Here is a 25,936-nt window from a genome sequence, read left to right on the forward strand (position 1 = left end):
GGCATCCCCACTCTACTCAACTTCCGTTGGTTCAGCCCAGTTCCTGCCCATGGCCAGAGCTTGAAGGGAGAAGCCTCCCCTCCCCTGTCCTCTCCTCCCCCAACTCCACTCTCAGCACCTGAAAACTCCAGTCACCTGTGCCTTGGCTGGGCTTTAAGGCCAGGTGACTGGGCCTTGGGGGGGTTAGAGGAAGCCCTTCTTCCACACTTTCTTTCTTTTTTTTTTCTTTTCTTTTGGAGACAGGGTCCTGCTTGGTGGCCCAGGCTGGAGTGCAGTGGCATGATCGTAGCTCGCTGCAGCCTCTCAACTTCCCAGATTCACGTGATCCTTCCACCGCAGCCTCCAGAGTAGCTGGCACTACAGGCACACACCACCACACCTGCCTAATTTTTAAAATTTTGTTTTTGTAGGTTTTAAAATTTTTTGTAGGGATGTGGTCCCACTATATTGCTCGGGCTGGTTTCAAACTCCTGGGCCCAAGATATCCTCCTGACTCGGCCTCCCAAAGTGTTGGGATTACAGGCGTGAGTCACAGAGCCCAGCCTCCACATTTTCTCGACAGGGTCCGTAAGACCTGGTTCCCAGAAAGGTGGCCGTAGAATGGCTTTGGGAGTTCAGGGTCCCCAGCTCTCTCAGTTTGCCCAGCTGCCAGGGTCCAGCCAGACTGCAAAGTTGCAAAGTTCTAACACCCCTGCATCTCCCGCCAGCTCCCAGCCCACCAGGGAAAAGCAGCCTAGGACCCCTCTCTTCCCCCAACCCCGCTGATTGAGCGGCGCCAGGAGTAGGGTCGACCTGGGCGCGCCTGAGGCGAGGCGGGGCCGAGTCGTCCGGGGGCGGGGCGGGGCGGCTCCGGGTCTTCTGTTCCCGCCTGCCCTGACTCACCCTCGCGGCCCGCCCGGGAACTCTGCGGGAGTCGCGGCAGCTCCGCTCCCAGAGACCCAGGAGTTGGGCCCAGCGTCCCTCCCGGAACGGTGAGTAGGTGGCTCTTTGCCTCTGGGCACACATGAGGTGGCGGGGTGGGGGTCGGGGTGGGGGTCGGGCTGGGAGTCCCCGGGTCTGGACAAGGGGCAGAGCCGCTCCAGGTGCGCTGGCCCTGTGGCCGGGGCAGGCCACACACCAGGAGCTGGGGTGGGGGTGCGGACCGGTGCAAAGGGAAACCTGGCCCACGAGGTGCCCGTCCTGGGAGCCAGGCAGAGCCGGCCAGGTCTCAGAGTGAAGATAAACAGGCTGAAGATAAACTTGACTTCGGGGGTGTCAACCACTTTCCCCTCCCCTTGGCATCTGGGAAGACACTGACAACTCATCCCGGGAGACCCTCAGAGCCCCAGAACCTACCACTTGGGGTGGGTTCAACCAAGCCTGACCTCTGGTGCTCTTGAACTTATTATACATGTCCCAGATCTTCAAGTCTGTTGGCGGAGACGGCTTGGAAAACCACTCAGCTGGGAATCCACAGGCCTGGGGCCTGACCCAGGATGGGCTACAAAGATGCCGCCCTCCCCCACCCTAGAACCTCAGTTTCTCCCTTGAATAAAAGGTTGAGGCTCAGCCTGACACCATGGCTTACGTCTATAATCCCAGCACTTTGGGAGGCCGAGGCGGGCAGGTCACCTGAGGTCAGGTGTTTGAGACCGGCCTGGCTAACACGGTGAAACCCCATCTTTACTAAAAATACAAAAATTAGCTGGGCGTGGTGGTGCGTGCCTGTAGGCCCAGTTACTGGGGAGGCTAAGGCTTGAGTATTGCTCGGACCCAAGAGGTGGAGGTTGCAGTGAGTTGAGACTGGGCCACTGCACTCCAGCCTGGGCAACGCAGGAGACTCCATCTCCAAAAAAAAAAAAAAAGACTGAGGCCAGGCACAGTGGCTCACGCCTGTAATCCCAGCACTTTGGGAGGCTGAGATGGGAGGATTGCTTGGACTCAGGAGTTCAAGACCAGCCTGGGCAACATAGTGAGACCCCATCTCTACAAAAAATACAAAAGTTGGCTGGGCATGGTAGCACGAACCTGTAGTCCCAGCTACTGGGGAGGCTGAGGCAGGAGGATCACTTGAGCCCAGGAGTTCGAGGCTGCAATGAGCTATGATCACACCACTGAACTCCAGCCTGGGTGACAGAGCGAGACCCTATCTCTCTCTCTCTCTCTCTTTTTTTTTTTTTTTTTTTTGAGATGGAGTCTTGCTCTGTTGCCAGGCCGGAGCGCAGTGGCATGATCTTGGCTCACGGCAACCTCCGCCTCCCAGGTTCAGGTGATTCTCCTGCCTCAGCCTCCTGAGTAGCTGGGACTACAAGCATGCGGCACCATGGCCAGCTAATCTTTGTATTTTTAGAGATGGGATTTCATCATGTTGGCCAGGATGGTCTTGATCTCTTGACCTCGTGATCCACCGCCTCAGCCTCTCAAAGTGCTGGGATTACAGGCGTGATCCACTGCATCCATCAGGACCCTATATCTTAAAAAAAAAAAAAAAAAAAAAAAATGGTTTGGCCTTGTGTTCTACAAAACCCCTCTTCGGGCTGAAAACTGCTGGATGTTTCTTGCTTCTTCCCTGCCTCTTAGCGTGGGCTGTGGGTGTGGAGGGTCTCACTCTCCCACCCTTCCCCCAGCAGGAACTCACCACCACATTTTTTGGAGGCAAGTGGCTTGAAGAGGACCTGGGAGGGAGGAGAGGTGAGGCATGGGTGGATGGAGCCAGGGCTGGTGGGAGCCACATAGTCTCAGGCTGGAAGGCCTTCCAGCCTGGCCTGCCACAGTGCAACACCGTTCTTAGGTGCTTTTGGCAAAGATGCTGTGTTTTTTTGTCGTTGTTTGTTTTTTGAGATAGAGTCTTGCTCTGTCGCCCAGGCTGGAGTGCAGTGGTGCAATCATGGCTCACTGCAACTTCCACCTCCTGGGTTCAAGAGATTCTCCTGCTTCAGCTGGGCATGGTGGCTCACGCCTGTAATCCCAGCTCTTTGGGAGGCCGAGGCGGGCAGATCACGAGGTCAGGAGATCAAGACCATCCTGGCTAATACGGTGAAACCTCGTCTCTACTAAAAATACAAAAAATTAGCCAGGTGAGGTGGCGGGTGCCTGTAGTCCCAGCTACTCTGGAGGCTAAGGCAGGAGAATGGTGTGACCCCGGGAGGCGGAGCTTGCAGTGAGCCGAGATCGTGCCACTGCACTCCAGCCTGGACGATAGAGTGAGACTCCATCTCAAAAAAAAAAAAAAAAAAAAAAAAAGAGAGATTCTCCTGCTTCAGCTTCCCCGTTAGCTGGGATTATAGGCGCCCACCACCACGTCCGGCTAATTTTGTATTTTTAGTAGACATAGGGTTTTACCATGTTGGCTAGCCTGGTCTGAAACTCCTGACCTCAAATGATCTGCTCACCTTGGCCTCCCACAGTGTTGGGATTACAGGTGTGAGCCACCGTGCCCGGCAAGATGCTGCATTTTAATTAGAGGCTGTCTCCCAAGAGGGAACAGAGTGGTTGCAATCCTACAGGCAGGACCTAGAGGTTGGATGGGTCAGGCTTTGAATGCCACTTGGAACTGTAGAAGCTTGAGCAAATTATTTCTCTCCCCTGAGTCTGGAAAGCAAAGTCCCGAAAATCCACGCTGCCTGAGTTGGGATAAAATGAGGCATTCAGTGTCTGGTGGAGGAAGCTGAGTGTATACATCCCATCATTGTATTTTCCCTGGCTCTGCCCCAATTCTTCGAGCCCCTGTTCCGGGACCTTCCCACCAGCCCTTCTCAGACAAAGTGGGGGCCTGTTTTATGTCTGTGGAAATTTAATGGCAGGTTTGTGAGGATCAAGTTTGAGTCATGGAGACAGATAATGATAGCCCCTGTGGCTGTCCCCCGGTCCCCTGAGTGTTTCTGCCTTCTTGTCTGTGACTGTGCACCTGGGATGGCCACTGGTGGAGCTTACAACAGGGTGGCAAGGACAGGAAGTTGGTCCCTGTTCGGGTGTGTGTGTGTGTGTTGTGTGATTTCTTCTGCAGCCCCCAGAGTCAGTAGTTTTTGTTTTGTTTTGCTTTTTTGAGATGGAGTCTCTCTCTGTCACCCAGGCTGGAGTGCAGTGGCGAGATCTTGGCTCACTGCAGCTTCTGTCTCCCGAGTTTAAGCAATTCTCCTGCCTCACCCTCCCAAGTAGCTGGGATTACAGGCATCCACCACCACGCCTGGCTAATTGTTTTCGTATTTTTAGTAGAGACGTGGTTTCACCATGTTGGCCAGGCTGGTCTCGAACTCCTGACCTCAAATTATCCACCCACCTTGGCCTCCCAAAGTGCTGGGATTACAGGCGAGAGCCACCGTGCCCGGCCTCAGTCAGTAGTGTTTTGTTCACTGTTTCTGAGATAGGGTCTTGCCCAGGCTGTTTCATGGCTCACTGCAGCCTGTAACTCCTGGGTTCAAGCAATCCTCCCACCTCAGCCTTCCAAGTAGGTGGGACTACAGGCATGCACCAACACACCTGGCAAGTTTTCAGATTTTTTTTTTTTTTTTTTGAGACAGTCTCGCTCTGTCACCCAGGCTGCAGTACAGTGGCACGATCTTGGCTCACTGCAAGCTCTGCCTGCTGGGTTCATGCCATTCTCCTGCCTCAGCCTCCCAAATAGCTGGGACTACAGGTGCCCGCCACTACGCCCGGCTAATTTTTTGTATTTTTAGTAGAGACGGGGTTTCACCGCATTAGCCAGGATGGTCTCGATCTCCTGACCTCGTGATCCGCTCGCCTCAGCCTCCCAAAGTGCTGGGATTACAGGCGTGAGCCACCGCACCTGGCCAATTTTTGTATTTTTAATAGAGACGGAGTTTCACCATGTTGGCCAGGCTGGTCTCGAACTCCTAACCTCAAGTGATTCGCCCACCTCGGCCTCCCAAAGTATACTTGGCTCTTTGCTTAGGGCAGGGAGTGTGAATGAGCATGAGGGCCGGGCCATGGTGCGAGGGACCCTGTGCTCTGGGCACCCCCTTGCATGGATCTGGGTCTGGGTGAGTCACCACCTGAGTCAGGGAACCCATGACATTTTATTTTATTTTTTTTCGAGATGGAGTCTCGCTCCATCTCCCAGGCTAGCTTGCAGTGGCACTATCTCAGCTCACCACAACCTCCGCCTCCCATGTTCAAGCGATTCTCCTGCCTAGCTGGGACTACAGGTTCATGCCACCATGCCCGGCTAATTTTTGCATTTTTAGTAGAGACGGGGTTTCACCACGCTGGCCAGGCTGGTTTCGAACTCCTGATCTTGTGATCCACCTGCCTCAGCCTCCCAAAGTGCTGGGATTACAGACGTGAGCCACTGCGCCTGGCCCAACCTATGACATTTTACACTTGCATGGTGAGTCCCCGTGTGGGCACGCTGTACCCACCCCCTTGCCTGCCTATCTGATTCCCCAGACCGAAGTGGGGGCCTCTGAGGGGGTAAAAGGATGTGGTCTTTCGGGACTGCTTGGCCTTTAGCTTGGTGGGTGGAGCCTACCTTGTTTTTACCCAGGAGTCACCCCAAAATATGGGGGGAACACAAACTGAAAAGGGAGGCTCAGACGTGTCAGAACCATTGGCTGAGTTGTGGGTCAGGGGACCAGGGTTTCCCTAGATTCTTCCTGGGGAGATGGATGGGGAGCCAGAGAGAACTCCCTGATGGGCAGATGCCCTCCTTCCTGGCCCAATCCCTGTCCCCAGTTACAGGTTATCTTTTTTGTTTTGTTTTTTTGAGATGGAGTCTCACTCTGTCACCCAGGCTGGAGTGCAGTGGCACGGTCTCGGTTCACTGCAACCTCTGCCTCCCCTGATCAAGACCCTCCCACCTCAGCCTCCAGAGTAGCTAGGATTACAGGTGTGTGTCACCACACCTGGTTAATTTTTTGTGTATTTTTAGTAGACTCTGGGTTTCACCATGTTGGCCACACTGGTCTCAAACTCCTAACCTCAAATCATCCGCCCGCCTCAGCTTCCCATAGTGCTGGGATTACAGGCGTGAGCCACTGTGCCCAGCCCCAGTTACAGATTATCTATCTGGACAAGGACAGAAGGCTCCCAGGACTGGGGGAACTTGGATGTTGGCAGAACTTGGGTCTAAGGTTCCCTACCTTCCTTGTTCCACCTCCAGCCCCTGGGGAAGTCGGTACCCAGTGGGTAACTGCCTGGGAGAGTGACATCTCAGCTCGTGCTCCACACCCCAGTGTGATTTGTGGCTGGCCTGTCTGTATCTGCAATAATGATACCTTGGTCTAAAAGGAGACCCTGGGAATAGACAGAGTGGGCCGGCCAGGAGCCTGACAGCACAGCCTTAGCCTGGTCATAGATGTCACCTGACAACTTTCCATTTGCAAGTCCTCCCTCCTCCTCGGACATCCGGACACCCCATTGCCCCCTCTCAGAGCCCAGGTCTCTGGTTTCTGCCTGTGATTCTGGGCTATAGCCCCTGTAGAAACTCAGGTGTCCTGGTCACCTCCTACCCCCAGGGCTGACTAGCCTTCAGCTTGGCTGTCCCTGCCCCTGGGGCCCTGGTAACCAGAGCCAGGCTCCAGCCGGCTTTTCCAGTTAGAGGTTGGAGGTGGTGCCCAGAGTGCCCCTGGAGGGGGTGGAGGGGCCCACACCCCGGAAGTCCTGAGCCTTGGAATGCTTTCAGGCGTGGTGGCAGTGAGAGCCAGGGCTGGCCCAGACGCCGAGTGTCTGCGGTCAGGGAGCATCGAGGCAGATGTTTTCAGGGCTTGGTGTCAGGGGTGGGCGAGGGGTGCCTGGTTTTGGGGAGGGGGCCACCCGAGGAGGCTGGAGGGCGGCGGCCCTGTGGACTATCCCTCCTGTGCTCTTCGAGGTCAGACAAGTCAGATCAGGTGCAGGGGTGCCCAGAGGGGAACAGTGGCCGCTTGGTTCTGGGCAGGTGGTGACGTCTGCATGGAGGGTGACTAAGGCCAGGCTAAGAGGGAAGTGGGGGCACACACTTCGGAGGTTTGGACAAGTTTGGGCAGGGAGGGTCATGGGCAGATGAGGAGCACAGGCCTGCCTGTGTCCGGCTCCTTGGAGGACCGCCTGCAGAGCCTCCCATCCTAAGGGTCTCTCTACACCCCCGTCTCGTCCTGTCCCACAGGCAGCATGATCCCAGTGGCCGAGTTCAAGCAGTTCACGGAACAGCAGCCTGCGTTCAAGGTGCTCAAACCCTGGTGGGACGTGCTGGCCGAGTACCTCACCGTGGCCATGCTCATGATCGGGGTCTTTGGCTGCACCCTCCAGGTGAGGCCCTCCCCTGGGAAGGGGGCGTGACCAGAGGGGCGGGGCAGGTGTCTGGGGAAGTCGGGAAGCCTTTTCATCACCCAAGAAAGAGAGGAAACTGAAGACAGAGCTCCACTCAAAGGCCAATCTAGACCCCTTATCTTCCTTACCTCCATAGCCAGGAGCACCGGAGTCCCCACATTGCTATGTCATTCCATATCTTTTTTTTCTTTTTTGAGAAGGAGTCTCACTCTGTCACCCAGGCTAGAGTACAGTGGCATGATCTCAGCTCCCTGCAACATCCACCTCCCGGGTACAAGCGGTTCTCCTGCCTCAGCCTTCTGAGTAGCTGGGATTACAGGCGCCCACCACCACGCCTGGCTAATTTTGGTAGTTTTTTAGTAGAGATGGGGTTTCACCATGTTAGCCAGGCTGGTCTCGAACTCCTGACCTCAAGTGATCTGCCTGCCTGGGCCTCCCAAAGTGTTGGGATTACAGGCGTGAGGCACTGCACCTGACCCTTTCTTTCTTTCTTTTTTTTTTTTTTTTTTTTTGGCTAAAAAGAGACAGGGGCCGGGCACGGTGGCTCACACCTGTAATCCCAGCACTTTGGGAGGCCAAGGTGGGAGTATCACTTAAGGCCAGAAGTTTGAGACCAGCCTGGCCAACACGGTGAAAACCCGTCCTTACTAAAGATACAAATATTAGCCAGGCATGGTGGTGGACACCTGTAATCCCAGCTACTCAGAAGGCTGAGGCAGGAAAATTGCTTGAACCTGGGAGATGGAGGTTGCAGTGAGCTGAGATCATGCCACTGCACTCCAGCCTGTGTGACAGAATGAGACTCCATCTTAAAAAAAATAAAATAAAATAATTGAAAATTAAAATAAAGAAACATTGTCTCATTCTGTCATCCAGGTTGGAGTGCAGTGGCATGATCATAGCTCACTGCAGCCTTGAACTCCTGGGCTCAAGCGATCTTCCCGCCTCAGCCTCCAGAGTAGCTGGGATTACAGGCACACACCACCACGTCCAGCTAATTTTTAAATTTCTTGTTGACACAGGGGTCTTGCTGTGTTGCCCAGGCTGGTCTCGGACTCCTGGCCTCAAGCCATCCTCCCACCTCAGCCTCCCAAAGTGCTGGGATTACAGGTGTGAGCCACCGTGCCTGGCCCCATATTTTCATAATGCTCAATTTTATCCCTGGAATCTGGAAAGGACTGCAGTTGCTATATGAGTTTGTTACTTCTGCTGTAACAAAGTAGCAGTGATTGAGTGGCTTAAATGCCAGAAATGTTTCCTCTTCTGGGTCTGGTTCTCGAGGCCAGAAGTCTGAGATCAAGGTGTCAGTTGTCAGTAGGGAGAATCTTCAAGCCTTCCTCCTAGATTCTTGCAGCTCCAAGTGTTCCCTGTCTTGTAGATGACATTCTCCCAGTATTTTTCTTTTTTTTTTTTTTTTTAGACGGAGTCTCCCTCTGTCACCCAGGCTGGCATGCAGTGGCGCGATCTCGGCTCACTGCAACCTCCGCCTCCCGGGTTCAAACAATTCTCCTGGCTTAGCCTCCCAAGTAGCTGGGATTACAGGCATGCGCCACCATGCCCGGCTAATATTTTTTTGCATTTTTAGTAGAGACGTGGTTTCAGTATGTTGGCCAGGCTGGTGTTGAACTCCTGACCTCGTGATCAGGATCAGCCTGCCTCTGTCTCCCAAAGTGCTGGGATTACAGGCGTGAGCCACTGCACCTGGCCGAGACAGTTTTTTTTTTTTTTTCCAAGCAAGCTCTGTCACCTAGGCTGGAGTGCAGTGGTACAATCATAGCTCACTGTAACCTTGTACTCCTGGCCTCAAGCAATCCTCCTCTACCACCCCCGCTTGGCCCCCCCTCCCACTGCCTCCCAAATCACCGGGATTACAAGCCTGAGCCACCGCACCCAGCCTCTCCCTGTATCCTCACGTCATCTTCTCTCTTTGTGTCTGTCTCTGCGTCTATGTTTCCCCTTTCTCTAAGGCGCAGTCATACTGGGCCCACCCTACCGGCTTTGTCTTAACTTGACTACCTCTGCAAAGACCCTATTACCAAACAGGAGCCGCCTGACGCAGCTCAAATAATACCACATTCTAAGGATTTGGAGTTGAGACTTCAACATCTTTTGTGGGGACACGATTCAACCCAGCTCCTTTTCTCAGACAAAGACCAGTGCTTTGTCGGTTGCAGTGGCTCATTCCTGTAATCCCAGCACTTTGGGAGGCTGAGGCAGGGGATCACTTGAGGCCAGGAGTTCGAGAGCAGCCTGGCCAACATGGTGAAACCCCATCTTTACTAAAAATCAAAAATTAGCTAGGCGTGGTAGTGCGTGCTTGTAGCCCTGGCTACTCAGCAGGCTGAGGCAGGAGAATTGCTTGAACCAGGAGGGGAAGGTTGCAATGAGCCAAGATTGCACCACTGCACACAGCCTGACAGAGCGAGACTGTCTCAAAAAACAAAAACAAACAAAAAAAAAACCAGTGCTTAGAGGTTTAGCAAAACTCTTCCAAAATTACAGTTGGCTGGCGACAGTCAGAGATGGGGAGTGCGGGGGCCTCCCACCTTCAGCCTGTTTTTCCCCACCCCCCTCATTTTCTCTCTTTTTTAAATTATTTTTGAGACGGAGGCTCACTCTGTCACCCAGGCTGGAGTACAATGGCACGATCTCAGCTCCCTGCAACCTCCATCTTCCGGGTTCAAGCGATTCTCCTGCCTCAGCCTCCCGAGTAGCTGGGATTACAGGTGCCCACCACCATGCCCGGCTAATTCTGTATTTTTAGTAGAGACAGGGTTTCACCACGTTGCCCAGGCTGGTCTTGAACTCCTGACCTCAAGTGATCCACTTGCCTTGGCCTCCCAAAGTGCTAGGATTACAGCCCTTATTCTCTTTGGCTTCTCAGGTGACACAGGACAAGATCATCTGTCTACCCAATCATGAGCTCCAGGAGAACTTATCAGAGGCCCCGTGCCAGCAATTGCTGCCTCGGGGGATCCCTGAGCAGATTGGGGCCCTGCAGGAGGTTAAAGGGCTTAAGAACAATTTGGACCTGCAGCAATACAGCTTTATTAACCAGCTGTGCTATGAGACAGCCCTGCACTGGTACGCCAAGTACTTCCCCTACCTCGTGGTCATTCACACGCTCATCTTCATGGTCTGCACCAGTTTCTGGTTCAAGTTCCCTGGCACCAGCTCCAAGATTGAACACTTCATCTCCATCCTGGGCAAGTGTTTCGACTCTCCATGGACCACCAGGGCCCTATCCGAGGTCTCCGGGGAGAACCAGAAGGGCCCAGCAGCCACCGGACGGGCTGCGGCCACCATAGTGGCCACGGCAGGGGCCGGGCCAGGGAAGGTAGCGGAGGGTGAGAAGGAGAAGGTGCTGGCGGAACCGGAGAAGGTGGTGACCGAGCCTCCAGTTGTCACCCTGCTGGACAAGAAGGAGGGGGAGCAGGCCAAAGCCCTGTTTGAAAAGGTGAAGAAGTTCCGCGTGCACGTGGAAGAGGGCGACATCCTGTACACCATGTACATCCGACAGACGGTGCTGAAAGTGTGTAAGTTCCTGGCCATCCTGGTCTACAACCTGGTCTATGTGGAGAAGATCAGTTTCCTGGTGGCCTGTAGGGTGGAGACGTCAGAGGTCACGGGCTACGCCAGCTTCTGCTGCAACCACACCAAGGCCCACCTCTTCTCCAAGCTGGCCTTCTGTTACATCTCCTTTGTGTGCATCTACGGACTCACCTGCATCTACACGCTCTACTGGCTCTTCCACCGGCCCCTCAAGGAGTACTCCTTCCGTTCCGTGCGGGAGGAGACTGGCATGGGGGACATTCCTGACGTCAAGAACGACTTCGCCTTCATGCTGCACCTCATCGATCAGTATGACTCCCTCTACTCCAAGCGCTTCGCCGTCTTCCTGTCCGAGGTCAGCGAAAGCCGTCTAAAGCAGCTCAATCTCAACCACGAGTGGACGCCCGAGAAGCTTCGACAGAAGCTGCAGCGCAATGCCGCGGGCCGGCTGGAGCTGGCCCTCTGCATGCTTCCGGGACTGCCCGACACCGTCTTTGAGCTCAGTGAGGTGGAGTCACTCCGGCTGGAGGCCATCTGCGATATCACCTTCCCCCCGGGGCTGTCACAGCTGGTGCACTTGCAGGAGCTCAGCTTGCTCCACTCGCCCGCCAGGCTACCCTTTTCCTTGCAGGTCTTCCTGCGGGACCACCTGAAGGTGATGCGCGTCAAATGCGAGGAGCTCCGCGAGGTGCCGCTTTGGGTGTTTGGCCTGCGGGGCTTGGAGGAGCTGCACCTGGAGGGGCTTTTCCCTCAGGAGCTAGCTCGGGCGGCCACCCTGGAGAGCCTCCGGGAGCTGAAGCAGCTCAAGGTGTTGTCCCTCCGAAGCAACGCCGGGAAGGTGCCAGCCAGTGTGACCGACGTTGCCGGCCACCTGCAGAGGCTCAGCCTGCACAACGATGGGGCCCGTCTGGTTGCCCTGAACAGCCTCAAGAAGCTGGTGGCACTGCGGGAGCTGGAGCTGGTGGCCTGCGGGCTGGAGCGCATCCCCCACGCAGTGTTCAGCCTGGGTGCGCTGCAGGAACTTGACCTCAAGGACAACCACCTGCGCTCCATCGAGGAAATCCTCAGCTTCCAGCACTGCCGGAAGCTGGTCACACTCAGGCTGTGGCACAACCAGATCGCCTATGTCCCTGAGCACGTGCGGAAGCTCAGGAGCCTGGAGCAGCTCTACCTGAGCTACAACAAGCTGGAGACCCTGCCCTCCCAGCTTGGCCTGTGCTCGGGCCTCCGTCTGCTGGATGTGTCCCACAACGGGCTACACTCCCTGCCAGCTGAGGTGGGCCTCCTGCAGAACCTACAGCACCTGGCCCTCTCCTACAATACCCTGGAGGCCCTGCCCGAAGAACTCTTCTTCTGCCGCAAGCTGCGGACGTTGCTTCTGGGCGACAACCAGCTGAGCCAGCTCTCGCCCCACGTGGGTGCCCTCAGGGCCCTCAGCCGCCTGGAGCTCAAAGGCAACCGCTTAGAGGCGCTGCCAGAAGAACTTGGCAACTGTGGGGGGCTCAAGAAGGCGGGGCTCCTGGTGGAAGACACCCTTTACCAGGGTCTGCCGGCAGAAGTGCGGGACAAGATGGAGGAGGAATGAAGCTGGGGTGGGGCCGTTTTAGGTAGAGCCTTAAAAATGCTTCCGCCCAGGAATCTTAACCATTGTCTTCCAAGACAGGAAGCCAAGTGGGTCCAGGCCAGGAGATGGGGGGGCAGCTGTGTCATCTTTCTGGGGCCCGGGAGGATCTGGGCTGGTTTGTCTGGGGAGACAGACAGGATGTTGTGGAGTTGGGGTGGAACCTGGTATGGAGGGATTAACTCAGTCATGGCATTCTCCGACCAAAACCACACCTGTGTCTCTGGCAGGCTGGCTGGCCTTGCTCCCATCCCTAGAACTGCTGCCCCTCCCTGGATATTCCAGCCCAATTAGTGCCACATATGTGGGAAAGGACACATCCCAGTGGGATTTCCAACACTCCCCCTCCCCACGCAACAGACAAAGCAACTTACATCTGGGGTTCTCTCCCAAGGAGAGGACACAGACACAGTTGTTTGCCGTGTTATATGTTAGCTCAGAACAATGGTTTTCATTTGGCTAAGCATCAAAATCACCTAGGGAGTCGGTGCAAAACAAAATATCACAGTCCCCACCCCTGAAAGACTGACTCAGGAGGTTTGGTTGGGGTCCAGGAGTCTGTTCCTAAATATTCCAGGTAGTTCTGGTGCAGGTAAGTGGTCCTGAGACGGTATGTTGGGAAATGCTAATGTAAAGGTATCAGGGCTGGGCACTGTGGCTCATGACTATAATCCCAGCCCAGAGAGGCCAACGCAGGAAGGTGGTTGAGCTCAGGAGTTCAAGATCAGCCTGGGTAACATAGTGAGACCCCACCTCTGCCAAAAAAAAAAAGAAAAAAAAGGTATCCAAATATCTAGATTCTGATCCCTTTTGAGGTCCTAGACCCTTTGAGAAACTGATGAAGCCAGGTACCTCCTTCCTCAGGAAAATGCTGGTGTACAAATACACACAAAGCTCTTCAGGCAGCTGATAGATTTCCCCCAGAGAGCTATTCAACAACTTCCTAAGGTGGACGGACTCCAGGGTTAGGACACCTAGATAGAGGTGACATTTTTCCAAGGACAGGCAGGGACTTTGGTCTTGACTGTTCCCTGGGTGCTTAATAAATAATACTAATTATTGCAAATTCTAGTTTTGATCTCTTATGTACACACCTGTCGTTGTCTAACACCGTTTATTAGGGCCAGACATAGTGGCTCATGCTTGTAATCCCAGCACTTTGGGAGGCTCAGGTGGGAGGATCGCTTGAGCTCAAGAGTTTGAAACCAAACTGGGCAACATAGTGAGATCTCATCTCTACAAAAACATACAAAAAAAAGTTGGCCAGGTGTGCTGATCTGTGCCTGAGGTCCCAGCTACTAGGGAAGCAGAGGCAGGAGGATTGCTTGAGCCCAGGACCCAGGAGGTTGAGGCTGCCGTGAGCTGTGATCACACCACTCCACTCCAGCCTAAGCAACAGAACAAGACCCTCTTTTTTTTTTTTTTTTTTTTTTTGAGACGGAGTCTGGCTCCGTCACCCAGACTGGGGTGCAGTGGCGCAATCTTGGCTCACTGCAACCTCTGCCTCCTGGGTTCAAGCAATTCTCTGCCTCAGCCTCTCATGTAGCTAGAATTACAGGCACCTGCCACCATGCCCGACTAACTTTCGTATTTTTAGTAGACACGGGGTTTCACCATCTTGGCCAGGCTGGTCCTCTCCTGACTTCGTGATCCACCCGCCTTGGCCTCCCAAAGTGCTGTGATTACAGGCGTCAGCCACCATGCCCGTAACCTTTTATTTCATGTGACCAAGTAACACCCGTGTGCCAGAATCAAGGATGAGTCTCATGTTCTCAGAGCAGAGGCACAGAAGGCTGCCTGGAAGACGGAAAGGTAAAGACCTCAGCTGTAACTCTACACTTGTGTGTGTTCCACCCACAAGTCACCAGAGGAGTTCCGACAAGCCTGTAACACTCATCCCAAAGTGTTCCCTCGTTGGACCAGAAGCTGGAAGGGCACTTGGCAGAGCCTGCCTGGCCCTGGCCACCTCCCAGGTGTCCGCAAAATTGGAAACTCCTTCTAGCATCTAAGAGCAGAGGGAAGCCGCTCTTGGGGGGATCCCTGAGTTCCAGAGGACATTTCCCCAGCACCCCTCGGACCACTTAAAGGAGTGGTTTAGGCTGCCGGGGGCTCAGGCACGGGCACCTAACCCCAGAGCCCCTCCTCAGATAAGAATTCTGCACGTCCAGGCGCTGGGCTCACGTTCCGGGTGCGAGAGAGATGAAGGGGGCGTCTTGAGGTTCCATGTGGGTCTGGCCAACAACTCTGGCCTTGACCTTGGCCCCGTCGCCGAGGGCAGGGGTCACACCGCTGGGTTCCCATGGCCGTCCTCTCCCGCCTGGCTTCGGCCAACTCTGAGCCTGTTGGGGCTGGCAAGAAGGGAAAGGGCTCTCGACGGAGCCTAATTACGGTGAGGAGGCGGCACCCCGCTGCCAGCAGGAGGCTAGGAGGTAATTAAGCACAAGAGGAATCCTAATAAAGCACCATCAGTGAGGAAGGCATTCCGAAAGGACGCCGAAGCCGACCGTGAAAAGCGAGGAGGCTGAGGGGACACCGCCGTGGAGACCAGGGATCGACTGCCCCTTTGGGAACGAGGTTCCAGGAATGCGCATGCGCAAAAGCCACGCGCGCGAACACGGCTTCCCCTCGCTAAGCATGCGCGCCGCTTTCCCCGCCCACCGTCCTCAGAAGAATGATGTTTCCCCGCAGCGCCTCTCTCCAGAGCGATCGGGAATTGGCGCATGCGCACTACGGTGGTGGTGGCGACGAAGGCGGGGGTTGCACGTTGCCTGCCTCCAGCTCTAGGTGGCGTCATCTTTCGGGCTGAGCCGAAGCGCGCACGCGCGGAGGTTCGCACGCGGAGAAGGGCGGGTGCGCGCCGCGGGCATGCGCCGTGCGGGGCGAGACGGCGGCTCGACGGGGTCATCCGGGCGCAGGCGCAGTGCGGTGTTTGTCTGCCGAACTGACGGGCGGCCGGGCGGTGCGCGGCGGCGGTGGCGGCGGGGAAGATGGCGGCGTCCTCCCTGGAGCAGAAGCTGTCCCGCCTGGAAGCAAAGCTGAAGCAGGAGAACCGGGAGGCCCGGCGGAGGATCGACCTCAACCTGGATATCAGCCCCCAGCGGCCCAGGCCCAGTAAGCACGGCGGCGTGGGGGAGGGGGCGGGCGGGGCGGGGCGCGCGCCGCGGGAGGCCCCGCCCCCGCTACAAGGCCCCGCCCCCGCTTCCGGGGCGCTCGCGCTCCTCTCCGCCCCCCCGCTGCGGGCTCGCGGGGCGAGGGTCACGGTGACCCGGGGGGCATGGGGCCGGCGAGCTCCGGGGGGTTCGCACCCTCGGGGCCTGGGAGCCCAGTTCCCGGACCCAGGCGAGGCCCCCAGCTGATGACCCGCCCCCATCGCCGTGATCCTCTGGGTCGGGCTTCCCCGACTCCACGCGACCGTGACCACATCCAGGTCGCCCCGAAAACACAGACACGTCCCTTTTGACCTGATGCTACCACTCTCGTCATCTCAGGGACTGTCTGGCGCCCCCCTCCCCCGGCCTGAGGGCTTGTCAGCCCCGTGCAGCGACGATCTACGCACACGCGCACGCCTGGCTCGGGGACACCTGAGGTTACTTGACCACATAGAGCCCCTCCCTATCTCTTCTGACCCGAAGATTCTCCCTCTCGCTCTCCCTGTAACCGTGTCTGGGGTTGGGGACGGAAGGGGGTCCCTTCTCCCTCTCTTGGCGACAGTGACCATCGCATTGGGCTCAGCAGACCCCCTCCCACATACACCAGGCCCCCTCAAACCCCTGTGACCAGTTTCACTGCCACCATCTTGGTGAGCATGTGGTGTCTGACCTCCAGAAATGCACATCGACCCCCAGCCAGCCCGGTGACTTTGTCACCTGTGTTCAAGTGATGGCTCCCCTTCCCTTCACACCCACACCCACCTGACCTGGGGACACCTAAGGCTAATGTGACTCTAGGCCTGTCCCCCACCCCCCAGCACACATCCACCTGCTTTCTGATCAGTCCCACCATCTCGGTACCTACCTCCCTGACACCGTGTCATCCTAGATCAGTACCTCTCGCTCCACACACACCTGGCCTGGGAATACTGACCACATCTAGTCTCCCAGCTTTTTCCCCAAGAGCCTGGTCTCTAAATCCTCTGGGCTGGAGGGAATCAGATTTTCAAACCCTGTGAACACCACCCCCAACCCATGATCCTTTTTGTGTCTTTCTTGACCCAGTAAAATGCTCTCATGTCTCCTCTGATGTGACCTTTGTAGTTGATTTAGCTCTCTCTATGGAATCATTATGATAGGCGAGAAAGGTACCCCCTGTATCTGGGCACCCCACCCATTCCTTGGTCACCCTGTGTGACCTTCACAGCCTGACCCCCTCCTGTCCCTCCCTCTCCTGACCTGAGTCAGCATGGGTTCCTCCTTGGGGAATCTCTTGGGGGTCCAGAGAAATCATGGAGGTGGGGATTCTGGCACAGGACACTGCGTGGGACAAGAAGCCCAGCCAAGACACGGGTCCCTGCTAGCCCCTGGGGGCTGCCCTCCCTGGCCCCTGAGTGGATGAGACAGGGTTGGGTCCAGGGTCCCGGGTGCCTTCAGGGGTGGCCGTTCCCATGCAGAGCTAGGAGGCCGGTGGCAGGCAGGCCCCCGAGGAGTCCCCTCCAGGCGTCTGTGTCTGTGTCAGCTCCATCCCATCCTCCCCGCCCTCCCCATCTCTGTCGGTTCCTAGCCATCTCTGCAGTTCGGTGCCTCCCCCTCCTCCTCGTTTATGATTTGATTTCTTTTCTTTTGGACGAATCGGTCGTTTCTGTTGTGATTTATCGTGGTGTTGTTTTTTTTCTTCCTTTTCCCCATCCAGTTATTGTGATCACTCTAAGCCCTGCTCCTGCCCCGTCCCAACGAGCAGGTACCAGCCTTTTTATCATCGCTGCTTGGACATCTGCACCATTGACCTAACCGCTGCCCTGGCCGCAGAATGGCGTCCCCCAGCCCCCATGCTGTGTGTGTTCCCATGTCCCTTCCCCTCACTCTTACTTTCTCTCTCACTCCACTCAAGCAGCGGTCAGCCCAGCCCGGCCTCCTCTGTGTCCTCCCTCCTCCTCCCCCTCCCTTCCTCCCAGCTCCACTTTGGACTCCCTGGAGGAGGAGGTGGGCTCCCCACTGAATGGGAGTCTGTGGCCTTGGGCGGGGGGTGGGGGGTGCATGCCTATGTGTGTGTAACTGAGAGAACGAGAAAGTTGGGCCTGGTGGGTGACCTGTGCCTATGGATCCCTCTCAACAACTAGGTGAACACACAGCACCCCCCTAGGTTCCATACCAGCCCTGGGCGCCAGGGACACAGCAGTGAATAGAACAGATGGAGCCCCTCTCCTCTGTAGTGGGGGCTGCAATGGGGGGCCCACTGGACTGGGAGCACATTCCCACCAGGGAGAACATTCTAGCTGGGTGAGCAGCCCTGCAGGGGGCCAGCCTGGGGGAAACTCTGGAGACGGTGGGAATTGAACAAAGCCTCTGGAGAGGCCAGGCACGGTGGCTCACACCTGTAATCCCAACACTCGGGGAGGCTGAGGCAGGAGGATCACCTGAGCCTGGGAGGTTGAGGCTACAGGGAGCCATGATTGCACCACTGCACCCCAGCCTGGGTGACAGCGAGATCCTGTCACAAAAATTTAATAACCGGGCCAGGCGCAGTGGCTCATGCCTGTAATTTCAGTACTTTGGGAGGCCAAGGAGGGTGGATCACTTGAGGTCAGGAGTTTGAGACCAGCCTGGCCAACACGGTGAAACCCTGTCTGCATTAAAAATACAAGAGATTAGGCCAGGTGCAGTGGCTCACACCTGTAATCCCAGCACTTTGGGAGGCCGAGGCGGACAGATCACCTGAGGTCGGGAGTTCGAGACCAGCCTGACCAACATAGAGAAACCCCATCTCCACTAAAAATACAAAATTAGCCGGGCATGGTGGCACATGCCCGTAATCCCAGCTACTTGAAGGCTGAGGCAGGAGAACCGCTTGAACCCGGGAGGCGGAGGTTGCAGTGAGCTGAGATCGCACCATTGCACTTCAGCCTGGGCAACAAGAGCAAAACTCCATCTCAAAAAAAAAAAAAAAAAAACAATAAAAGATTAGGTGGAGGTTGCAGTGAGCTGAGATCGCACCACTGCACTCCAGCCTGGGCAACAGAGCAAGACTCCGTCTCAAAAAAAAAAAGAATTTAAAAAGCGTCTTGAAGGAGGTGGGGGGAGAGAAGACAGCCCTGCCAGGGCTCCGAGCGCAGCGCCAGCCTGTGTTGGGCATGCAGGCTGTGCCCCACGCCTGTGTTGGGAGAGAGAGTAGATGGAGTGCCTGGCCCTGTGAGTGGTTGTGAGTGTGTGTGTCTGAGGGCAAGGGGGACTCTGTCCCGGCTGCATGGGTGTTGGGTCCACGGCATGCCCTGGGTGTGTGTTGTGCGTGTGTGCACTTGCACGGCGTATGCGTGCATGTTGACATGGCAGCCTGCACACCTGTGGCTCCTGTTGGCAGACACGTGCCCTCCAGCCTCTCTCTCATCCATTCTCTTTCTCATCCTCATCCTCTTGCTCTCACCCCACCCTCCTGAGCTGCCATGTGGCCATCACCACCTCCGTGGTTTCTGTTCTCAGGGCCTTTGTGTACCTCCTTCCCCCAGTGCCTACCTGAGCCCTCCCTTCCATCCCCCCATGCTCCAGTCTGTGGTCCGGCAGCCTCGTCCCCAGGCTCCAGGGCCGCCCTCGGAAGGCCTGGTAGGCTCTGTCAGGGAGGGGCCCACAGGACTCCTCGAGGGCTGCGGTCCTCACCCCCTGAGTGCAGGCTGCGAGTGGGACTCGGATACTCTCTGAGGGGTGGGAACCAGGCAGTTTCTCAAGAGATGCCAGGTGCACAGGGGTTAGGGACTGGGTGGGGGGAGCACAGGCCCTTGGGAGCTAGAAGGGGATTGGGGCTGTGGCTCGGGCCATGGAGAGAGCAGAGGCGCAGGGACCTGAAGAAGCAGCGGGAGAAGCCTGGCCAACACAGCGAGACCCTATCTCTACTAAAAAGACAAAAATTAGCTGGGCGTGGTGGCGTGTACCTATAATCCCAGCTACTCAGGAGGCTGAGGCAGGAGAATCATTTGAACCTGGGAGGGAGATGTTGCAGTGAGTTGAGATCACGCCACTGCACTCCAGCCTGGGCGACAGAGCGAGAACCTATCTCAAAAACAAACAAACAAAAAAACCACCAGTGGGAGGTGACGTGGTGCTGCAGAGGCGGCAGTGGCCAGGACAGCAGGAGGGGCACGGGAGGTGAGGCCTCTAAGGCCAGTCATGAACGCTGGGCCTGGCTGTGTCCCAAGGTCCCCAGAGCCCTTCCCCTGCTCCTGCCTGGTCCTCCAGGAGGGGAGCTAGGGGGCACAGCTCCTGTAGGGGCTGGCAGGACCAGGTAGGGGCAATGCTAGGCCTCCTGCATTGGGACTGAGGGCAGCGTCTTCCTGCCCCTCCTACTGGCTGAGATCAGGGTCCCGGGCACACGGGATGGACGGGGTTTAGCTGCCAGCATGGAGTGGGTTTGTCTGTTCGTGTTAGTCCCTGGGCACCAGTCACCAGGAGCCTGCAGAACTGTGGGGAGAAAAGGTGGATGAGGCAGGAGGAAGAGAGAGAGAGAGGGGGTTGTCCGCTGAGGGCTTTGGCAGAGCGGCAGGCCCCAGCTCCTGTGAGAGGGGCACCTTGGTAGGTGTGTGTAGCTGTTGTCAGGGCCTCTAGGATGTGAGGTGTCAGGATTGGCTCCTCTGGAGGCCACGTTGGCATCCCGGCCTCTGTTCCTGCACCCTGTTGCCAGCCCAGCCAGGGAGACCCTAGCTCCTCCGGGAAGCTGCCCTCCTGTCCCAGGCCCCTCTCTGGCCTGTCTCTGCAGCGCCTCCTCTGGGCACCTGGGCCCTTGTCTTGGCTCCTGTCTGTCTGTCTGTCTCCTGCCCTCCCACCCCTAATGCCGCCTGCCCGCCCCAGGGTGCCTGCTGCCTGCCTGCCGCCTGTCCACCCGCTGTAGCATGCCCGAGCTGCCCGCATGCAGGCTGCTGGATGAGCCAACCCCTGCCTGGCCCAGCGTTGGCCCCACCTGGTCCCGCCAGCCCCTGCAGGAGCTGTGTCCCCAAGCTCTCCTCCCAGAGGATGCAGGCCCCCTGAGGTCCTGTCCTGCCCCTATGGGCCCCAGCTCTGCCAGCCAGGCCGGGAGGCCCTCATGTCAGCCCACTGGCCGAGGAGGGGCCCTCCCTGACCCCGAAACAGAAGATGGGGCAAGGCAGCCTGAAGCCTGGGTCTTGTGCCTGCTGCCTCCCCAGCGTGGCCCTGCTCACTCTTGTCTGGGAGCCAAGTTCAGTGCTACCAGCAGAGCCACAGCCTGGGCCAGCCCCGGCAGGCACTCCGCCCTCGCCTATCCATCCTGTGGGCGCTGTGGCCCTGGGCCGAAGTGGGAGGAAGCGCACACACCTGTCAGGGTGGCCGCCTGGCCGAGGGATACCTCAGGTCCCCATCTCGTTTCTCCGTCAGCATAGACTTGGGGCTCCCTCTCCCCTGCCAGCCTCCTCCATCTCTTTCCAGGTCAGGGGATGAGACAAGGGACCCTGAGGACAGTCTGGGGTGGGAGGGAGACCCCAGCTCCTCCAGCCCAGCAGGGCAGGGGGCTGTGCCAGCCTAGCTCAGGAAGTCCAGGAGGGGAAGGTGAGGGTCCCGACCCCTCCCTGGAATGCCAGATGTGGAGCTGAGACCATTTGGGCGCTGATCCCCCCTCCCCGCCACTGGTTCTCACCCCCCCAGCCCTGCAGCTCCCGCTGGCCAACGATGGGGGCAGCCGCTCGCCATCCTCAGAGAGCTCTCCGCAGCACCCCATGCCCCCCGCCCGGCCCCGCCACATGCTGGGGCTCCCATCAACCCTGTTCACACCCCGCAGCATGGAGAGGTGAGCCAGGGGCCCAGCAGGGTTGGGTGGGAAGCAGCATTGAGGGGCCACCGTGCCAGCCCTGGGAGGAGGGTGGTTAAACCGGTGGGAACCCTGGTATGGGGGGCTGGGGTGGCCAACCTAAGGTCAGGACCCACCTCCACTGGCACCTGCTCCATGTCCCCAGCATTGAGATTGACCAGAAGCTACAGGAGATCATGAAGCAGACGGGCTACCTGACCATCGGGGGCCAGGTACCACCTTCACTGTGGCGGGGAGAGGGAGGAGGCCCAGCCAGGCTGGACCCATCCTGGGGGCACCAGTGGGGGTGCAGGGGGCGGTGGCAGAGGCCCCAGGGACCCTCCAACCCTCCCTCTCCTCCCAGCGCTACCAGGCAGAAATCAATGACCTGGAGAACTTGGGTGAGATGGGCAGTGGCACCTGCGGCCAGGTGTGGAAGATGCGCTTCCGGAAGACCGGCCACGTCATTGCCGTTAAGGTGAGCCTTGGCGGCTACCCCGGCTGTACCCCACACCCCAGGCCGGTGCTAAGCCTCCCTCCTGTCCCTGCCTGTGCAGCAAATGCGGCGCTCGGGGAACAAGGAGGAGAACAAGCGCATCCTCATGGACCTGGACGTGGTGCTCAAGAGCCACGACTGCCCCTACATCGTGCAGTGCTTTGGGACGTTCATCACCAACGTGAGTCCCCGGCCGTGCCAGGTGCCCCCTGCACCACACCCTGCAGGATCTCCTCCTCCCTCACCCTGCCCCTTCCCAGGGAGCAGAGCCTCTAGGGGGGTGGGCCGGAAGACACAGCTCCTCCGGGTGCCCCCTCTCCCTGCAGACGGACGTCTTCATCGCCATGGAGCTCATGGGCACCTGCGCTGAAAAGCTCAAGAAGCGGATGCAGGGCCCCATCCCCGAGCGCATCCTGGGCAAGATGACAGTGGCGGTGAGTGGCCAGGCGGGGCGTGCACCGGGCAGTTGGCCTTGGGCCTGTGCCCCCTGCCACATGCACCGCCCTCTGCGTGCCTGCAGATTGTGAAGGCGCTGTACTACCTGAAGGAGAAGCACGGTGTCATCCACCGTGACGTCAAGCCCTCCAACATCCTGCTGGACGAGCGGGGCCAGATCAAGCTCTGCGACTTCGGCATTAGCGGCCGCCTGGTGGACTCCAAAGCCAAGACGCGGAGCGCCGGCTGCGCCGCCTACATGGCGGTGAGTGGGGGCCCTCCAGCGGGGGAGGGGTTGGGGGCTGGGAGGCTGGCCCCAGCCTTGGAGATAACATCTTCCCCTCCTCCCCCTGCAGCCCGAACGCATTGACCCCCCAGACCCCACCAAGCCGGATTATGACATCCGGGCCGACGTATGGAGCCTGGGCATCTCGTTGGTGAGTTGGGGCCCTGCCCCTGTCCTCCAGCCAGCAGTGAGGGCTTCTGGGGGACTCAGAGGGAGGAGAACACAAACCTGTCCCGGCCGGTCCAGCCCTGCCCATCTCTCTCCCAGGTGGAGCTGGCAACAGGACAGTTTCCCTACAAGAACTGCAAGACGGACTTTGAGGTCCTCACCAAAGTCCTACAGGAAGAGCCCCCGCTTCTGCCCGGACACATGGGCTTCTCGGGGGACTTCCAGTCCTTCGTCAAAGACTGGTGAGAACCTCCCTCTGCTTGGGAGGTCAGGGACAGCCCGCTGCTCTGGGCAGCTGGGGAGGCAACGGCAGCGGGGGAATGGAGGCAGCACCCTGGGATGGGCGGATGCGGCTGTGGGCGGGCTGCAGACAGGAGCTGGAGCTGGTGCCTGGGGAGCCACGAGCTGGGTTTGGACCTAGCCTGAGGGACAGCCAGCCCTGTGGCGTTTGGCAGGGTGGCTGTTGGAGATTGTGAGCACACTTCTGCAACAAGCAGAGCTACAAGTTCAGGAGGGCCATGTTTGATTCTCTCAGGGGAGCCCCACCCACCTTTCTGGGGGACCTCAGCCAGCTCTGACCCCCCAAGCCAGGCCCTTGCCACCTGGCCCCAGGCCAGGAGGCTCCGGGACTCACAGTTGCTCCCAGCTGTCAGCCGGCGTCCTGAGGACATCCACAGCTCCTTCCTCCACACACATCTTGGGGACCCCTGGCTCCTTGGGGAGTGCCTGAGCACGGGTGGGGCCGGCATCCCCCCCTCCCTCACTCTCACATCTGTCTTCCCTTCTCTTGCTCTAGCCTTACTAAAGATCACAGGAAGAGACCAAAGTATAATAAGCTACTTGTGAGTACCTGGGCCCACCCAGTCCCCTTCCTGTCCCTGCGGAGGCGCGAGGCCAGGAGGGAAGACCCTCTCCTCCTAAGCCCCACCGCCTCGGGTCCACAGGAACACAGCTTCATCAAGCGATACGAGACGGTGGAGGTGGACGTGGCGTCCTGGTTCAAGGACGTCATGGCGAAGACTGAGTCACCGCGGACTAGCGGCGTCCTGAGCCAGCCCCACCTGCCCTTCTTCAGGTAGCTGCTTGGCGGCGGCCAGCCCCACAGGGGGCCAGGGGCATGGCCACAGGCCCCCCTCCCCACTTGGCCACCCAGCTGCCTGCCAGGGGAGACCTGGGACCTGGACGGCCACCGAGGGCTGAGGACAGAGAGTGGGGGGTGCCCACCCACCCCCCGCCCCGGGCCTACCAGGCCCCTGCCCTTCCCACCCCGGGGTCAGCCGGCCGTGTGCGTCCCCCGACAGACACTGTGAACGGAAGACAGCAGGCCGCGAGCGGAGTCGCTGTTCATTCAGCTGCAGCCTCTGGGCCGGGGCGGCCCCCAGGGGCCAGGAGAGAGCCCCAGAGTCCCGCAGCCACCATGCACGCCCCCAGCGTGCCGTGCCCTTCGCCACTCCCACGCGCCCGTTCCTCTTCCGTCGCTCTCTGTCCCCCGCTCTACCTCTCTGTTCTTGTCTGGCTCTCCCGTCACCCTCCCTGCCTCTGTCTCTCTCCTGACCTGAGCCTGGGCCCAGCCACCTCCTGACGGGTCCCCTGGGTCTGCATAGGTCTCCCATGGCGCAATGAGTCAGTGGCCCCCAGCCAGGCGGTGTGGGCATTGCCACTGCGGCCGGACGGAGCTGCGTGTTCTCTCTCTCTCTCTCTCTTTCTCTTTCTCTTTGATCTCAGGGGGTCCTTTTTGGAGTTTATTGTATTTTATTGTACTTGGTGGGGTGTTTGGGGTGGGGGCGGAGGAGAGCTTGTTATCATGGGGTTGTCGGTACCTTCAGAAACTTTTACCAAAGTCACGATTAGCTGCTTGTTGTGGGGCCCCAACCGCCCTTGGGCACTGGGGGGTTGGGCTGGGGCCACTGCTCTGGGGTCTCCGGGAGCCACAGCTTGGGGTGAGTTGAAGACCTCAGGGGGTGCAGAGGGGTCTGCAGGGCCCTGGCCACACAGGATGGCCTTCAGGGAAGGTGGGCTTGGTGCATGGTGCAGAGCAGGTGACCGGAGGGAATTGGTGACAGAGCGGGGCCAAGGGAGGGGTCCGGAGGGAGTCAAGGATCGAGGGCAGAGGGAGTGGATGTGGGGGTTTGAGGACGTGTGACAAGTTCCAGCAGGGGTGGGGGCCGGGCTGAGGGTGGGGGTGCGAGGCAGTCACTCTCATCGTGCTCCTGGCCATCCTTCCACTCACCCACACCTGGCCCAGACCACGTTGAGGTCCAGGACTGGGAAGGACCGGGTGAGTGCACCAGGGGCCCAGGCCAGGTGCCCCCCGGAGCCTGCTGGGGTGGCCAGAGCAGGAGGGAGTGTGTTTCCTTTTTGTGGGTGTTGCATGCAAATCAATGGACAAGAAAAAATAACAAAACAAAAAACGAGAAAAAAAACCACAAAACCCCATAAAAATCACAAAGAAAAACCAACACCAAAGGCGCAGAAGCTGGCTGGCCGTGGCGGGGGCAGCGTAGGCGTAGCATCCCTCTCCTCTCACCTAGCCTGTTGACTCTTGTTATTATTATGATATTCGCAAAATGCCGCATGTTTAAAAAGTCATAGACGTCATCTTCTCTCTGCTCCCAGGGAGGGAAGCCACCTTCTCTTGCCCCTTGGCCCCTTTGTCGGGGCCAGGGGTCTGCTGGGTGGGGGTGCCAACAGGCCTGGCCCTTTTCTCCCCTGTGTCCAGCCATGGGGGCCTCTGCGGATTGCCGGAAGGTTGCATGGCTGGTCCCAGGGCCAGCACAGGCCCGAGGCCGGGCTGCCTGGTTTTATTTTTATTTAACTTTATTTTCTGTTTTATGAGTGTGTGTCCACCCACCCCCACCCCCTTCAGTGTTAAGTGGGGAGCCCTGGGGGAGTCTCTCCTGCCTCCCAGCCTCTCCCAAGACCTCCCCCCTCGTCACCAGCCATCCCTCTGGACCAGGCAGAGGGCGGACTGGGCGGGCAGGGGCCTGAGGGTGGCTCAGGCCAGCCCACCAGCTGATGGGCCCCTCCTCAGGCCGCCAGTGTCGCCCTGCCCCTTTTTAAAACAAAATGCCCTCGTTTGTAAACCCTTAGATGCTTGAGAATAAACCCCTCCCTTTTCTTCCACCGAGTCTGTGGTGTGTCACGGGCCTGGCAGGGCGAGCTGGGAACGGTGTGGGTGCGGGGGGAGGTCTCTGCATTG

At 58.2% G+C, this 25,936-nt stretch overlaps 2 protein-coding genes across 5 annotated transcripts; both read left to right on the forward strand.

Moving 5' to 3' along the window:
• Positions 1–880: 880 nt before the first annotated feature.
• On the forward strand, positions 881–13,516 carry LRRC8E (leucine rich repeat containing 8 VRAC subunit E). Of its 2 annotated transcripts, none has more exons than XM_055236726.2 (3): positions 881–971; positions 7,079–7,221; positions 10,127–13,516. In XM_055236726.2, exons 2-3 carry the CDS (start codon positions 7,084–7,086, stop codon positions 12,377–12,379), a joined length of 2,391 nt encoding a protein of 796 aa, XP_055092701.1. In that variant the 5' UTR covers positions 881–971; positions 7,079–7,083; the 3' UTR covers positions 12,380–13,516. The 2 variants fall into 2 exon arrangements, with proteins under 2 accessions (XP_055092701.1, XP_055092700.1); XM_055236725.2 differs by lacking the exon at positions 881–971 and adding an exon at positions 5,157–5,326.
• A 1,723-nt stretch (positions 13,517–15,239) lies between these two features.
• Positions 15,240–25,860, forward strand: MAP2K7 (mitogen-activated protein kinase kinase 7). Of its 3 annotated transcripts, XM_055236058.2 has the most exons (12): positions 15,335–15,526; positions 17,261–17,308; positions 21,211–21,352; positions 21,519–21,585; positions 21,717–21,830; positions 21,910–22,029; positions 22,175–22,282; positions 22,369–22,548; positions 22,640–22,720; positions 22,837–22,979; positions 23,534–23,579; positions 23,682–25,860. In XM_055236058.2, exons 1-12 carry the CDS (start codon positions 15,403–15,405, stop codon positions 23,814–23,816), a joined length of 1,308 nt encoding a protein of 435 aa, XP_055092033.1. In that variant the 5' UTR covers positions 15,335–15,402; the 3' UTR covers positions 23,817–25,860. The 3 variants fall into 3 exon arrangements, with proteins under 3 accessions (XP_055092035.1, XP_055092033.1, XP_055092034.1); XM_055236060.2 differs by lacking the exon at positions 17,261–17,308 and having other exon boundaries at positions 15,240–15,526; XM_055236059.1 differs by lacking the exon at positions 17,261–17,308 and having other exon boundaries at positions 15,395–15,526; positions 22,816–22,979.
• The last annotated feature ends 76 nt before the right edge of the window (positions 25,861–25,936 follow it).

Source organism: Symphalangus syndactylus, chromosome 13 (assembly GCF_028878055.3).
Source record: "Symphalangus syndactylus isolate Jambi chromosome 13, NHGRI_mSymSyn1-v2.1_pri, whole genome shotgun sequence".
NCBI lineage: Eukaryota > Metazoa > Chordata > Mammalia > Primates > Hylobatidae > Symphalangus > Symphalangus syndactylus.